This window comes from Artibeus jamaicensis, unplaced genomic scaffold (genome assembly GCF_021234435.1).
Source record: "Artibeus jamaicensis isolate MK-2021 breed Jamaican fruit bat unplaced genomic scaffold, CSHL_Jam_final contig_490, whole genome shotgun sequence".
Classification (NCBI taxonomy): domain Eukaryota; kingdom Metazoa; phylum Chordata; class Mammalia; order Chiroptera; family Phyllostomidae; genus Artibeus; species Artibeus jamaicensis.
This window is the reverse complement of record NW_026521861.1, coordinates 22,546,369-22,562,880: the sequence shown is the minus strand read 5'-3', so window position 1 is coordinate 22,562,880 and position 16,512 is coordinate 22,546,369. Positions and strand designations below refer to the sequence as shown.

The 16,512-nt window shown below is 60.4% G+C and overlaps 1 protein-coding gene across 2 annotated transcripts in view; it reads right to left on the bottom strand.

Annotated features, from left to right (window-relative positions):
* Nucleotides 1-854: 854 nt before the first annotated feature.
* Nucleotides 855-16,512, bottom strand: part of INPP5A (inositol polyphosphate-5-phosphatase A) — a 145,866-nt gene continuing 130,208 nt past the window's right edge. The window contains exons 12-16 of one of the 2 annotated variants that reach the window (XM_037159100.2): nucleotides 14,499-14,572; nucleotides 4,828-4,939; nucleotides 2,997-3,065; nucleotides 2,307-2,343; nucleotides 855-2,168 (exon numbers count right to left, since the gene is read on the bottom strand). In XM_037159100.2, the coding sequence (XP_037014995.2) occupies nucleotides 2,119-2,168; nucleotides 2,307-2,343; nucleotides 2,997-3,065; nucleotides 4,828-4,939; nucleotides 14,499-14,572 (342 nt within the window). In that variant the 3' untranslated portion in view covers nucleotides 855-2,118. Of the gene's footprint in view, nucleotides 2,169-2,256; nucleotides 2,344-2,996; nucleotides 3,066-4,827; nucleotides 4,940-14,498; nucleotides 14,573-16,512 lie in introns of both variants that reach the window. The other variant, XM_037159101.2, reaches the window with a different exon arrangement.

Below are 16,512 nucleotides of genomic sequence, written 5' to 3'. Positions count from 1 at the left end.
TGGATATTTACAAGTTCGCGCGGAGCGCACAACGGGTGGAGTAAGTGGGGTTTAAATTCCTCGGCGTCCGTGGCCCCTCAGCTCACGCTGGAGAAAGCGCCATTCAATCCAAACTGGGGCCGAGAAGCGAAACCCGAGGCTGCCCTCGGAGACCCGGCAGCCCCGTCAGCGGCCTGGGGCCTCCTGCGCCGGGAGCCGTGTGAGCTCTGCCCGGCCGGCGCCGCGCGCTCGGTGCATCAGCGGACCGGCAACCCGCCCTCGCCCGAGACGTCCCCGCTTGGGCCGACCATCCCCGCGGTCGGAGGGCGGGTCCCAGTACCGCCAGCTCGATTCTGTCGGGTTAGCAGACCAGCATCTGCTGGGCTCTGTGGCCACGGCTCTTTTTGTTGCATCCCAATGAGCACAAGCTATTAATTCTAAAAATTAAGTATAAATGATTGTAGTACTCCATGGTTTATTTTGGATGCCAAAGAGAAACCTAAACAGCTGAAGTGTTTGTTGCCACCAACAGCAGAACCACCGTTTCTAAGGAACGAGTGGTGGGTTTTGTTTCTCTTTGAGCAGCACAGAAATTTATTCCTGCAAGTGAGTGTCCCCTCAGCTCAAGTGAAGATCGAGGGGTTTTCCAGTCCTGGGTTTGAGGGCAACCCTGCATTTACGTGACCTCATTAAAAATGCCCAGGGGGACCCAGCCCCTCACTGCCACAGTGAAAAGACCCGAGGCTGTGTTTCCGCTCTCAACTCACAGCATCTCCGGTGAGACGGCATCTCGGCGTCTGGTGGCGGGACTCCAGCGGCAGAGGAGGGCGCTTCGAAGGGGGCGCGCGCAGAAGGGAGACAGAGCCAGGCAGAGCTGTGTTCACCATGATCAATTTTATTGCTTAGGAACCGGGGCGGTCATTTCTAAAGGCCTCCACAGTGACCAGCTTCTGAAACCCTGCTGGACGGAACTGCCGCGAGGCCGAGGACCGCACAGGGACCGCAGCCCCGCCCCCGCCCGCTGCCCCGAGCAGACCGGGCAGGCGCCAGCACCGCTCCGCTGGTAGTGACTGACCTACACGCAGGCGCCTGCCCGCGGCCGCCGCCGGCCGGGGGCCTTAGTGTTCTGTAGCAGAGGTGCGGGCGCGCTGCTCCCCCGAGGGCCCCCGAGGCTCGCGGGGCTGGCGCGGCGCTGGGGGAGGGTGGGCCGCCCTGTCCCACAAGGGGCGTTTGGGGCCAAGCCCGGGACAGCTCTGTTCTCTTCACGGTTTTAGATGCAGTTCATGTTAAAAGCGGTTTCTACTGGAAGCGGACTAGGCTATTTTCATTCCCCCATGACATTATTGTTTCATGTGTAATACTTGGCACCATAGAGCAGTAACAAAAGACAGACAAAATGGTTTACAAAATTCTTAAAAGGAATACACCGAGCCGGCTACAGACTTCACATTCGGGTCTCACTGTCACAGAAGAAGGCCGGGGAGCAGCGGCTGTGAGTGAAGCCGGCGTGCGCGCCCACCACTGGCGGTTCGGCCAGGCCACCCGCCTGCGCCGCAGGTGCGCTCGCGCTCCCAGCGCCAACCCCCAGGCTCCGACTCTCCTCGTGGCTGACGGGTGCTCTGGAGCATTCATACTGGAAAGTATATTCAGCACAAGTCTGGTAAGATTTATAAATTACTTTAAAAAGTATATATTTATATGTACTCATATATAAAACGGGAAGCAGCTGCAGTGTGATTCAGAACCATGTACACGCAGCAGAGGGAATGCACGGGGCCGCGGCTGGACAGGGGCCTCGCCGCCCGTGTCCACGCAGAGCCCGCCTCCAGCTGGCAGCAGGCGCTGACGCGGTGGGTCCCCACGCTGACGACTGTTATAAACCAAAAACCGTGAAGTCTAAAATACAGAATCTCTGCTGTCTATTAGAGTTTTGGCAACAGGACTGTGACTTATTAAAAAACCCAATATTTCTACTTAATGTCACATGTACAGACAAGACAGTGAGGTATGTGAGCCCCGGGACGGCCGGAGGCTGAAGCGAAGTGCGGGCCGCCGGCTGGCGGGTGGCGCTCGGGCAAGTTACTGATGCAGCTGCTGAGTGTGGACTTCAGTGGACGTGACCTCCATCTGCTCCTCACGCTACAGGCAGGGCTCTCGGAGGGTCCGCTCCTGTGGCTGGCATCGCCGCCCTGCCACAGAGTCAGTGGTTTGTTAAAAGGACAGACACACCGGGCAAAGCTCAGAAAAGGTGAACTCAAGGGAAGGAGCCATATTTACCACACGTCACTGCACGACACAACACTTGTGCACGTGTGCGTGAGCTTTACCTGCCCCGGGCGCCACGCGGAAGGCCAGGAACACGGGCTGCAGCAGGACGAGAGGGGGCGTCAGCACCCTGGTGGCTGCCGGCTGCCCCCTTGCCCCCAAACCCTGTCTCATCGCAACAGAGCCTGCTGACCGAACCAAAGCCAAGCCGGGCCACCAGGGGCTCCCGGCAAGTGAGGTGTTCTTTCCGGACGACGACTGATGTCTAAAGGGGCCAAAGGCCACGGACCACGCCCCAGACAATGGGGGTAGGACGGAGCTCCGCCTGGCCGCCCCCGTAGGAGCTGCGTTCGGAGCCTCAAAATGGGAAAGAGTGGAGGCCTCCAACTGGTCTGGGGGGCGCCGCCTGTGGCCAGCACGCCCCTCAGTGAGGATGGCTTGGGCTCTGGTGCAGGGACAGGCCCCTGTGCAAACGAGTCCCTGAAGCACTGACCTATGACCCTCATTCTCCACCCGCACGCTGAGACCGGCTCAGCATAAGGACAATAAAACACCTCAAATGCACCCTTGGGCTACCGTGGCTAGCTAGCTGTTTCTGCCCCTTCTCTACCTACCTACCTGTGGGCCCCCTACCGACCCGCCCACCCACCCTCTGGTGTTTCACTAGAAGTAAGTAAAAGCAGACAGCTCAGCCTACTCCGAGCAGTGGCAGAGAAGCAGGCGCCCGCCCTCGGGCCCGCCCCAGCCGTCACCTTGTGGTCTCCCATGCAGACACTGGGCCCGATGTGATCGTAGGTGACAACCTTCTCCTCGCTCTCCGACTGGGAAAAGCAAACAGAGGGGCCGGTGTGGGAGGAGGGACGGTGGCAGTTGCTGCGAGCACACGCTTCCCCCGCACCACTGGGCCCACGAGGGAGTCGCAGGGCAGGTGGGTGGAAGCTTCCGGCAGGCGTGGCGGCACCTGGGTCTCCAGGCCTGGGTGGCGAGGAGGCTTGGCGCCCCAAGCCCACTGCGGTTGGCGTGACCCCCACAGTCACAAACCGCGGTGCCTACCGCACCTGCCGCCCACTAGGCCTGGCAGACACCTTATTGTGGGTGAGCCAAAGGGCTTGTTCCTGGCCATCTGACTGGCCGGGACTTCCTGTCCACAGCGGAAGCACCCAGAACTATGAAGTTGAGGCTGAATTACCTTTAATGCAGCAGGAAGCTGCGGGTTTTACTGTGTGGAGTGCTCACCACCCAGAGGAGGTGAGAGCCAACTCAGCCTCCGCAGTGGCCTCGTGAGCACCCTGCACGGCTGCACCGCCGCCCACCAAAGGGGCCATTCATCACGGGCGGCGTGGCAATTCACAAAGGCAGCGTAAAATTGTGGGTTCCGACTGCATAACCCTGAGGCACGCGAACAATGACCGCGGGAGCAGCACACCCCGCTGAGCATCCGTCACCGGCCCCCAGGCAGCAGGGCCGCGCCAGCACCTTCGCGTTTCAGGCAGGAAGCAGACGGAACACGATGGCGAGGAAGCGGAGCGTGGCATGATGGATGAGCCCGAGGAGACAGCCTGCAGCATCTGTGGCCTGTAACGCCCGCCGCCCTCGTCCCCCAGGGGAGGGCCTGCCGGGACCTTCGCCCAGGGAGGGACGCCATCTCAGCTTGGCCCCCACTGCATCTGTGGCATCAAACCTCACCCCCAAACCGGGGAAGAGCGAGTGAATGTAAGGTAGGCTGAACCACTGCCTTTCGCCACGCGGCCTTGGGCCCTGGCCCGGGTGTGGCAGGGTTGTGGGGCCAAGTGCTGGGTCTGTGTCAGTGCAGAATGCACCTCTCTTGGTCTTTCCCAGGTAGGTGACACCTCTGGTCCCTGGAGGTGCCTGTGCTCAGCGCTGGCAGGGGTGGGGCTGAGCCAGGCCCTGTGCACGGCTGCAGAGGGCTGCCCAATCCCCACCCACCCCCAGCAGAGCGAGCCCAGTGGACCCCGAGAGCCCCGGCCTACAGCCCAGTTTCTGTGGGGCGCACTTGGCGGGGTTCATGGGACATGTGGGTGGCGGGTGGGTGACGGGGGCAGGGTGTGGGCTGTGTGCTCAGGGCAGCAGGTAGGGGCTCTGCCCTCCTGCCGCAGCCCCTCTTGCCCCGGAGCACAGACAGGGCCTGTTGGTGTGGCCTTGGGCACCTGGGGGTGGACTGGAACCCAGAGCAGAGGGAGCTGAGGTCTGGGGGTGGCCTGGGACGGGGGGAGGGGCTGTGCGCCTGCCCCCTCAACCTCTGCCCGGGGCACGCTGAGCATCAGGCTGCCGCCCTGGGTGAGTCGATGCGTCGTCTTAGGGTTTTTTCACTGTTGTATTACTGGGGTTGACAAAACCAATTCAGAACCAACTGATTCTTTTGAAAACATTCTTTTTGTGTTAAAATGTGGGAATTGAAAAACTGTGGCAAATCAAGAGGCTCCAGGAAACCTGAAAACTCCCAGTCCCAGTTCTCTCGGGACCCAGACGCCCAGCTCTGCCCCAGGCCCTGCAGGCCAGCCACCGGCTCCCCAGTGACCACAGGCCCGTCACAGGACGGGCCAGGGCTGGCCTGCTACTCACCCTCAAAATCAGCTCCTTGGCGGATGGGGACATGAGCACACGGTCGCACCAGGCGGGGCACCGGGTATTCATGTACTGCTTGCCTTGACTGGAGTCCTCGCTGTACGGGTAGCTGGGGAGACAGGACACGGGCAGGTCAGCACACGGCTCCGGCCCCTCCTCCGAGTCTCGCCGATGGCTGTAGGGATTCTCTCTGAAGCCTCTCGTGACTGCTGGCACTCTCAGAAAGAATACCTGTACAGAAGTTTCTAGAATATAAAGTCAAACTCACAGTTCCTTTAAAGGAATGACAGTAAAAGATTTTGGCTCTAGCTGGCATAGCTCAATGGATTGAGTGCAGGCTGCGAACCAAAGTGTCGCTGGTTCCATTCCCAGTCAGGGCACAGGCCTGGGTTGCAGGCCAAGTCCCCACTTGGGGGCACATGAGAGGCAACCACACATTGATGTTTCTCTCCTTCCCTTCCTCTCTCTCTAAATATAAGTAAAAATAAAATCTAAAAAAAAAGAAAATATTTTATTTATTTTTAGAGAGAGGGGAAGGGAAGGAGGAAAAGGGGGAGAGAAACATCAATGTGTGGTTGCCTCTCATGCACCTACTACTGGGAAATCTGTCCCGAAACCCAGGCATGTGCCCTGACTGGGAATTGAACAGGCGACCCTCTGGTTTGCAGGCCCGTGCTCAATCCACTGAGCCACACCAGCCAGGGCACTTTGCTTTATTTTTGGATGTGGTCTGAAGTACAATAAAACCAGTGCAGGAAAACACGGCATCAGGCCCTCACATGCCCGGTCACACAGACGTGCCCAGCGGGAGCCTGTGGGAAGCTGGGGCCCAGCTCGGCCACATACCTGGGTCCCCACAACCTGCTCCCACCTCAGTCCTCCTCTCGGGAAGCGTCCAGGCATGCAGGCCACGGCTGTGGGGTCACCAGTGTGGTGGGCACTGTTCCTGCCCTGGCCACACAGGCTCCCCTCCACTGACCTGCTCGGCCACCCCTCAGGAATGGAGGCCCCACAGCCAACCAGCGGACCCGGGAGATGCACACGGGGGCAAGGAATGGGAGGGGGTGCCGCCCGCCCCCAGGAGGGGCCGGTGGCTGCTGGCCGAGCAAGGTCCCATCGTCCTCAGACACTGGCTGCCTGTCCATAGTGTCCTGCAGCTGCCTGTCCAAGGCCTCTTGCGTTCCCCCCGAGGGAGGAGCTCACGGGACAGCGCTGCCTCTGGGCTCTGCTCCGCCCAGCGGGCCTTCCGGGTGCATGTGAAACTGCCCACCCCATGCGGGCGTTGGGATGGGGCTGCAGGGAAAGCGCAGCGGACGGGCCTGGCGGAGCAGCTCTGCTGTGTGGGGTGCGCCCCCACTTGTGGTGCAGCTTGTATGGTCTTCGCCAGACAACTTTTCCTTGTGAGAGCCCAAAGGGTTATTTGTAGGTTGATTCTGAAATATTATATGGTATTTGCTGTACAAGGCACCCTATTCTCTGTTGGATTTTCCTGTTTCAGGAAAAGGCTACACCTAGTCTAGTTACATGACTGGGGACCTAAAGCAGCAAGCGCATTGCCAGCTGTCCCACAAGTTACCTCTCGGGACGCATGGCGGTGGGCGCCTGGCCCGGGACACACTGTCCAGTCCGGGTGCCTGCCGTGGGGCCCACCCAGGCCTTCCCCGTTCCAAAGGACAATGTATTAAGTCACTAAGCAACCCCCACTGCTGGGGCAAAGGTCAGGGGTGCGGCTCAGAAGGTCCTGCAGGCTGTGAGGGAGTGGGGGGGCCTCTGCCACAAAGTGGCTGCAGGACAAATTTACCCAGAGGGGGACCCATGGCACCTGGTCGTCTCGAGGACGCCCCACTGCCGCCCTCCCGCTAGGAGCCCAGCACCATCGGGGGGCCTCTGTGACGGATGTTGTGACTCGGGGGCTCCCTGCCACCTCCGGAGCACCATGTCACTTCGGGTGGCGCTGTGTGGGGTACCTAGCCACGCGGTTCCCTGGCCTGGGTGTGCCCTGTCCCAGGGGCAGGTGTGGAAGGAGCTGGCTGCACAGCACACTGGGAGATGTGGTTGGGACGGAGCGAGACAGTGACCTGCTCCAGAAGCTGCCGTCTCTGCTCAGTGGTCTGGTGACGTCATCTAGATGACAGGACCCACCCCTCGCACAAAGCACCTGCGGTCAGGCCCTGTGCAAGGCTGCACCACGAGGCTGGCCCTGAGGGGGATGCACCCAGTGCAGGTACGCCCAGGGGCGGCCGGTTTGCACCTCACACCAAAGGCGTTAAGCAGCTCTGCCAGCAATGACCCCAGGAGCACCACGGGGACACCGCACAGGGCCTCGCGCCACAGCCTGCCTTTCGCTGCCCAGGACGGCCCAGCAGCAGGCCCGGAGCTGACATTGATTAACACGGTGCTGGCTGTGCATGCAGACTTATCTGAAAGCAAACCCCATGCAGGGTGGGGACGAGGGGCAGCGAGGGAGAGTTGCCGCAATGAATGGCCGAGCGATAAAGCTAACAATCGACCACCTGTCCTCAACGCCCCGCCACCCCCCACCTTTCTGCACCTCAGGATGTGGGCAGTAGCCCCTTCGCTGGGGGCCCAGCCCTGCCAACAAGGCCCAGGTCCCCACGTGAGCGGGCTGGGCTGGCCAGGGTGCCACTGGGACTCTGAGGCTGACAACACAAAAAGCCCAGCTGTGCTGGCCAGGTGGGGGTGGGGGGCCCTTCTGGACCAGCCCCCCAGGAGCAGAGAGGAAAGGGGGTGCTTGCTGCTGGGCTCCTCAGGGAGGGTGACGACAGGGCCCTCGGACCTCCCTGGGTGAGGCAGCAGCCGTCCCCAAGCCACAGCCCTGCACAGGGACAGCGGACGCCCAGCACAGAGGTTCTCCTAACACCGCCAAGGAGGCCTCCAGACCTGGCATTTCTGAAATTCCAGAAAAGCAACAGAACTAGAACGAAGAAAAAAACTGGAGCAGAGCTGCGGGCACATGGAAACTGCAAAATGCAGCAGTGTTGTGTCCCCAAGGGAGAGTCCAGGTCAGGGAGGGGTGGGCGGGCCCCGCGCCTGCGCAGAGCACACCTGCACACGGGGTCCCGGCGTCACCTGCTTCTCCTACATCTGGGTCTCTGGCCCCTCACTCCTCTGCGCTTGGTCCTGAGCGTCTGTGTGGGCCGTGTTCAACCAGGGCTCGGGGACCAGATGAACAGACGGGCTCCCTCCTGAGCACTGGGCCAGGCGAACAGCAGGGCTCGTTCTTCCTGCACGGAGTTTACACTCAGACATGTGTTGTCGATATGCATCTGCACTGCTCACACTTTGTGTCCTGGCCCACGGAAAGTCAGGGCAGAGCTCCTGGTCCTCATCCTGCAGACGACCGTGTCTGCTGAGACGGATGGCCCTGCCCAGCCAGCCCAGAGAGGTGCTTGTCCCCGTGGGCTTGTCTCCCTGGGATGTCCAGCTGCGTCTTCTTCAGAAGCCACAGCCTGGCCTGGTCCTGCACCAGTGTGTCTGCTGCGCAGCGGACAGCCTTTGCAGAGCGGCTGCGAGCCCACCCAGCTCTCTCTGAGCACAGGACACCCTCCCAGGGTGCGGGCGGGCACAACTGGGACCTGGGCACCTGTTGTCCCTTCAGGCAGCTCTAGGCTCAAGCATGACCACCCCAGGAACAGCCCTCGGCATGGTAGCGCTCACCCACCTGCCTCACAAGATGAGCAGCCCCAGGCCCTCCTGCCACTGCCCGGAGGTCAAGGGCCGTGACCCAGTACTGCCAGCCAGCCTGGTAGGCAGCAACCTGTGCACGAAGGAGCCAAGCAGCGCCTGCGTGTACGTGGCTCGCTCAAGGGTGTGTAAGCGCACTTGTTGTGGGGCACCGGCAGCACCTCTCCGGCAGTCCCCAGCTCTTGGCTGGCTTTTGGTGCGGTGTGTAGATGGCTGGGGTCCCCGGGCCCTTACAGGGCCCGGAGGCGACACCCCCTCACAGTCACACCTAGACACTGTGTCACCTGTGCGCGCACAGAGCTGGCTCCTCCTCAGAATACCCTGGACCAGCAGCACCGCGGCTGCATCCTCAGCCCTCACGCCCCTGACACGAGGTTTCAGGATTCTGAGGGCAGAGGCGGACTGAGGCCACGGACTGGCCCTCCTGTGGGACACGCCCCTCACAGGCCACCCGGAGTGGCCACTGGGGTCGAGCGGTAGTAGATACAAGATCCCTTCTGTCCTCTGTTAAGCTGAACTTTATGAAAATTCTTTTGAATGTGAAACCATTCCATTCTTTTCTGCAAATTATTTTTTATCAGCAAATGTTTTTTTCATAAAAATGTTAACAGGTAATGGTTTATTATTGTCATTTAAGAGTAAATTAATACTTTAAAATCACAGTAACTCTCAGTAGGTAGAGGCCTCGGAGGAGAGCTCTCTGGGGCCCCTTACTGTGACAGTGTGAGGATTCTGGGACCACAGGGCGTTTGTCCCCAAAGCCCACACCAGCCCCTGGTGGTGGGACACGGGGTTTCTCCCTACACATGGGAAGAGTCGGCCCCTTCTCTAGCGAAGGGCTTGCACGGCCACTTGGCCATGTTGAAAGTGAGCCCAGGCCTAGCAACAGGGCAGCTGGACAGGACGCTGGAGGCCGTGGGCCAAGGTGGGACTGTCGGCCTCTACTGCTGCCGCGGCCCAGTGACATCAGGAAGGGGTGCTGCCCCGCGGCGGGGCCACCCCTTGGGGTTGTGCATTCTTCCGCTTCAGGGAAGGGAGGCCCTGGAGGGGCCCCTGGGGTGCAGGCAGGCTGTTGCCCGTCAGCAGGGGCAGGAGGCTTGGCCCCCGGGGAGCACCCCCCAGGGCTGGCCCCCTCAGGCTGTGCAGGTGGCGAGAATTCCCAGGGCTGCTGGCAGCTTCACCGCCTGCCCTGTCTCCTTCAGTCTATCTGAGGCCGACGACAGCAAAACTCTCGGAGTTAAACAGCAAACCGTGATCCCCAGGCTCGGATGCGTAAGAAGACAGAGGCTTCACCCTGCCGGCTGCGGCTGCCCACGCTGGGTTCTCCCGGGGAGGCCCGGCTCCTGCCATCGGCTCTGAGCACCCCAAACCTGGGCTCAGAGGCGGGAGCTGAGTGGATGCTGGCCTCCCATCCCTCTGCAGGACGCAGGCACAGTGTGAGGATGCATCTGTTCGGCAGCATTCACCTCAAACGACTAACGTTACGGCAACCTCTGCGCCAGCTCCAGGGGCACTTTCAGCAGCAGCCAGAGAGCACAGGCCGATACCGTGTCTGCCCACTGAGCGCTCCAAGCCCAGCAAGTTCTCGGCAGGAGGAGCCCCTGGGCACCGTGCAGCCCGGGAGGCCTCGTGGGGCTGGGCCCTGGTGGGGCTGCCAGAGTCTCCGGCAGAGGGACAGGCAGGGTGGCCCTGGGCCTGTCCAGCGACATCCCTGCTGCAACGCTGCCTCTGGACCCCCAGCTGGCCTCTGGTGTGGCCGTCCCTGAAGAAGGGGCTAAAAGTGGCTGGGCCCAGCACCGAGGATTAGGACGCTGATGGCTCTACACACACCAGAAACACTAAGCCTCTCCTAGCAGAGCAAGAGGAGGCACTGGGTTAGCGTCTGCCAGCAACGCCGCTCTGTGCACCCAAGGTGGACAGTGACCGATGGCCTTGCTGGAGAAAACCCAGGTCACTCTCATCACGAGACCCATTGCTAACGAAATGTCTCTGGGGACTGTCACGGGCCGGTGACTGACCAAGTGTCCGGCCACGGGGAGCTCAGCAGGTTGGGGTGCTCCCACCCTCTGCATGTCTGGGAGTGATATGCCCCATGTGGGAACCCCACCGCCCTCTGTGGGAGGCCCTCACACAGAGACCAGGACAGCTCGGCCAGGTTGCCACGCGTTCACATGTGAAGGACAAGGATGAAGACTGCAGATGGGCTCTGCAGACAGGAGCCTCGGCCGAGGGGCAGACGCCCATGGGCCCCCAGCCCTGGGCACCCTGGGGATGAGAAACCCAGTGAGACAGGTCTCTGTCTGGCAGGCTGGCCTCAGACCCTGGGGCTCCCTGCATGGGGACCTGGGGTGGGGGATGGGGTTCTGACTCCATTCCCGTGGGTGCCCTGGTGTGGGGCAGGATGGAACCTCTAAGGGAGGCAGGGTGCCAGTTTTCCCAGGTGCCTCCTGGACCAAGTGCTTCTTTGCTCCCACGACTCACTCTCGGCCACCTCTTCCCACAAGGGACCAGGACAGCCCGGGGCAGTGTCCCTGAGCTCCCTCAGGTAGAGTCCTTGGGGCCTGTGAACCCTCTACTCTAAGACAGGGTCCCCAGCCGCTCCCATCAGCCACAGACAGATCCATGCTGGAAGCTGTGCACCAGTGACACCCACACAACACACATACCCAGGCACCACACACTCACACCCATCCAGACCCAGACCCAGGCACATCCATACAACACACACCAATCAACATAGACACTCACGCCCACTTAATGCAACCCACGCACCTACACATAAACTACATACACACCCAAACCCACAAACCTACACAACACCCACCTATGAACACCCCCACATACCCATGAAGACACTGACATGTGCACACACATGTGCACACACCTTACACATGCACATACCCCCATGTACATACCATGTGCATGCACACAGCTGCACACACAGGTACACCTCATGCATACACCCCCACAACTGTGTGATGCGCACACACACACACTCAGATACATATGATGAGGTCTGTCAGGAAGAAGTCCAGCCAGTGTTACTTTAACAAGAACGGTTTGCATGATGTCGATAGAACCTGGCAGCCAAGGAGTGTGGACTGGAACGCACATACGTGAACAAGGACGACTTCACTGCATTAGTCGGTGGGGGCGGCAGACGCCGTTGAGTAAGCGTGTGGACTGTGTGGCCATCATATTCAAAACGACTGAGTGAGCAGAGCGATGAACCTGCGTCAGATTTTGCGTTGTGCTTGAACCTTCCTCCACGGAAACTGTTCGGATGATGCAGAGGCTGCAGCCGTGGGCAGCTGCTGATGGGCAGCTTCGTCACTTCAACACGTACCTGCTCGTGCATCGCGTCTCATGCAGAGTTTTTTGTGAAACATCAGATCACCCAGGTGACTCAGTCCCCCTACAGCCCAGATTTGGTGCCTTTTGACCACTGGCTTTTCCCGAAATTAAAATCATCTTTGATGAAAGGGAAGAGATTTTGGACCATCAATGAGATTCATAAAATACAACAGAGCAGCTGGTGGCGACTGGGAGAACTGCGTGAGGTCCCAAGGTGCCTCCTCTGAAGGGGACAGGCGTCAGTGTCCTGTGTACAGTGTACCTTGTCTCTTGAATAAACGTCTCTGTTTTCCATAGTACATGGTTGGATACCTTCTGGACAGACCTCGTGTATATACACAGGCCTATGTGCACGCACAATCCAACTGCCCACACACACACACACACACACACACACACACACACCCCTACACATGTAACAATGATCACATGTACCGACTTTGCATACACACAGGCACACCCATATCATGTACATACACTCAAACCCATGTCTATACATCCACACAAACATGTCCATGCACACACTCCACACACACATTCGATCCTTGGACTGAATACAAACACACAACTGATCATGACTACTCACATCCTGCACTCACACTGCACCCATGCATACACACACAACCTATGATACTCACATATGTACACAATGCACATGCAGCTACAGTGCATACATGAGTACGTCCATGCACACAATCCTTTGTACACATCCTCCACATACAACATACATACCCATGCAGGGCACACTTATCTGTGTGCACAGATTCCTGCACACCCACACGCACACCCCACTGGAGACCACCGATGTCATGGCAGAGTCGGACAGCACACCTGGGCAGGTACTGACCCCACAACTGCCACCCTGCCACTGCCCTGCTGCCCCAGCTGTGCTCCTGCTCTATTTGGCTGTCACAGACACAGCCTTAAAAACACAATAGGACCAGAGGGAGGGAGGACTTCAGGTGTGGCCAAGCAGTGGGACAGGGGGTCGGCGAGCGGGGGTGTGTGTGTGGGAGGAGAGGCCTCAGGACCTGCAGTGGCTCCGAACCAGAGCGCAAGCTCTGACTGTGTTGAGAGGTCGGCTGTAGTCCTTCCTGGGAGCAGGGCCCCAACTCCGGAGCTGCCGGCTTGACAGCACAAGCTAGGAAGGCCTCTCCCTTTCCTCTCCCCACATGTCCACCTCTGCAGCCTTTAACCGGATTTCCAAATTTCAGGGGGTCTACCTGAAGACTAATTCAGCTGGTCAGCCAGAACCTGCAGGCCACCCCCAGCCCTTAAACTCTCCTATGAGGGCTGCGTGCCCCCTGCTTTAAGGCACTCATGCATGGCCAAGTCCCTTTTGTCACAAGTGGGAGACATTCACAGGTTCTGGGAAGAGGGTGGGCACATTTCTGGGGGCAGTTCTCCTGCCCAGGAACCAATAAGACCGTGTGGAAATTCTGCTCAGCAGGTCTGTTCTGGGACCTCACTGAGGGCAGAGGGGTCATTGCACAAAGCCACCCAGGCCTCCTGTCCTGAGGGCTGGGCAGGGACACCCAGAAATCAACACCTAGGAAGCACCAAAGAGGCTCCCACTTGCCACCAAAGCAACCCCTCCCACGTTCCAGGGACACGGGACCCCAAATGAACGGGGAATCTGAGGGGCCATGAGGTCACAGCGCCTGCCCAGGGAAGCCCGGGGTCCAGCGGCCGTGCATCCTGCTCAGGACCTCCTGTACCTCTGTCCTTGGGCGGGGGGCTGTGGAGGCTGCAGGATTTGGGAGAAATGTGAGGGGCACAGGCGTCCACAGGGCCCAGCTCTGGCCCGCAGGACCTCCTGGGCCTCCTCTACCCTCCGCCGGCTCAGCAAAGCCCTGGGGAGGGATCCATGGGTCTGTTCCCAGAGGAAGAGACATTCGGGGTATCTGGAGGGGGACACCTGGACAACCCCCCAAGAATGAGGCCAGCAGATTCCAAACATACCTGAAGTGCTCAGTGCCCACTGGCACACCCTAAAAGCAGCCCAAGCTCAGCCAGGGCCCCGGACAGTGGTGACTGTGGACCGGCTCACGCCACGGGCGCACCAGCCCGGAGGCCCGAGGGCAGAGTGAAGCTGTCCTGCTTCCCTGGCTCCCTGACACCCACACTATCAGTCTGTGTGCCGACCCTGAGCTCTGAGCACCTTCCCTGCCAGCCAGAGCCTGCACCCTGAGGTCAGAGTGGCACAGGCCCAGGGCCTGGTGGCTTCCTGTCTGTCGTTTCTCTCTGTTGCATGGAGGCCCTGGGTGTGTGGACAGTCAGAGGAAATAGACAGGAGGCTAATGCTGCAGACGTCTGGATTCTAAAAGCGTCGGAGAGAAACACAGCAGAGGCAGGCATGCCCAGGCCCACACAGACCCAGCTGAGGAAGGCCCATAGCACCAGCTGCCTCTGCCGGCTCTAGGACGCATACCCAGCAGGCCATGTTTTGTGTGCTGGAAGACTATCTTGCATAAAGAAAGCGTCCCTCATTGCTCCCGGCTGGTTGCTTTTTTGGGCTGCGGAAGGGCTGCAGGCTGGTTTGCACAGGTGCACTGGCCACCCTGAGGGGAGGATAGTTACCTGTTCACCCGGGAGGCAGGGCCCCTTACCTGGGAGGGAACGAGATGTCCAGTTCATACAGCCTGTCCTTGAAGACAGACAGCTCTTTGTCAAATTCTAGGAGCTGGAGAGAGAAACAGAAGAAAATCAAGTCACTGGTGTGTCTGGGAGCACCATGCAGCCCCGGGGCATGGCGGTCGGAACAGTAGGGGCCTGCAACTTCCAGGACCACGTCCGGCAGTTGGGTGGTGGGCCCCTCCCTCTGAGACCTGCCCAGTAGTGTCCCGAGGGGCCCAGGGAGTGCCCCACAGTCCCTGCTGCTGAGACCACACTTGGGCTCCAGTGTGGCTGCTGCTGGCGCTGGGACCCACATACCCATGGCTGAGCAGACACCCCCCTGTGCAGAAGCCACGCAGCGCAGGGGGCAGGGCCGGCACTGTCCCAAGGAGGGGGTACGACTCCCGCTGCGCTCCAACCAAGCCAGAGGTGACAGTGTCTACCTCATATGGGGAGCTGGTGAAAAATGCCCGAAGTCCGCACGCCCCACAGGGCACGCTGTGCCCAGGAGGGAAGGGGCGCCACATGGCCTCTGGCCACACTGGGCGCTGATGAGCCGGCACCACACATGCCCTCGGGACGTGTTCATTAATCAAGCCCCCTCGCAGCTGGGTGGGCGCGGCCTCACACGGGGGCTCCCCTCAAAGCTGCCTCATCCATCACCCCCGAAGCGTGCGATTGCAGCGCCGTGTGCAGCGATCACCCGTGTGCCTGGCTGCTACCTGAGGTGGCGGGCGGCCCCGCCCACCGCCCACCAGTCCCCGGGGGCTCATGCTTGGGGAGGCCGGCCGGGAGCTCCTCCTGCACAAAGGGGGCATTTCCAACACAGCCACTGGACTTCAGTTTCGAGCCCCTCCCTGCAGAGACCCCTGTCACTGAGAGCCCCCTGCACTCCCTGGAGAGGCTTAGAGCCCGGGGGTGGGGCCTGGACCCCACGGGGACACGAGAGTCCACACCTGCCTGCGAGGCACGCTGGCATAAGCCTCACCAGCTCAGTGTTACCAAGTCCGGCGGCCAGGAGACTGAGGCCCCCAGGGAAGGGTGCAGGACTGGAATGCAGCCTTGGGGCAAAAGTGGATACAGGAGAGGGGAGGGTGGGGTGCAGACTGGCTTCCCTGAAACACTCACTCCACCTCTGGGGAGGACACTGGGAAGCTCCCGAGTCAGCTCCTCAGTGGGCTCATGGTGAGGGGGTACCCTGGGGACCGAAATGCACCTTCAAGGGGGAGGTGAGGGCCAGCTCAGAATGTGTGTGTCTGTGTTTATAAACATGTGTTTACATGCACGCGGGTGCCAGAGACCCAGCTCATGCGTGCGTGCACACACTCCAGCAAGCACAGCGCTGCCCGGAAGCTTGTCGGGAAGCGGGGAAGCCCTAGGAGAGGCCACTGGCGAGGCCCTGAGGGCGAGGCGGTTTCCTGTTCCCAGCTCTGCTGGACACAGCCTGCAGCCCGCCAGCCCCATCGTCCAGCCTGGGTGGCAGCACTCACTCAGCGACGGGGCCACTTGAATCTCACACCCTTGCGCTCGCCAAGGGTGTCAAGTAAGAAACATGGCAGATACGTATCCGGTTTGGAATGAGCTGGACTCTTCCAAACTGCTCTGTCACCACAGGGCCCTGCCTGTCCTGCTCTGCAGAAAGGCCACCCCCACCTGCCCGTGCCGCACGACACGGAACTGCTCTGAAACCTCATCCTTCTGGTTCCGTGTGGATGTGCTCAGACTCCACTGTGTCAGGGGCTGTGCCAGACACGCTGCCCAAGGACGTGGGCAGCACCAGATGGCTCTTCGCCCTCCAGGACTTCCCGGTGGGGGCGGCAGGGGTCCTATGCTGTTTATAACCCCAGACCCCAATCTGGGCCATCAGACCCCAAGCCTGGCTGCCTTGGCAGGTGGGCATGGGCTGGCGTGACCTGCTGTCCTGCTGACAGGCTGGTGGGACCCTTCGCTAGGGGACCAGCATGGAGACGGTGCTCAAGTGCCACAGCCTGCTCACACCCCATGTCC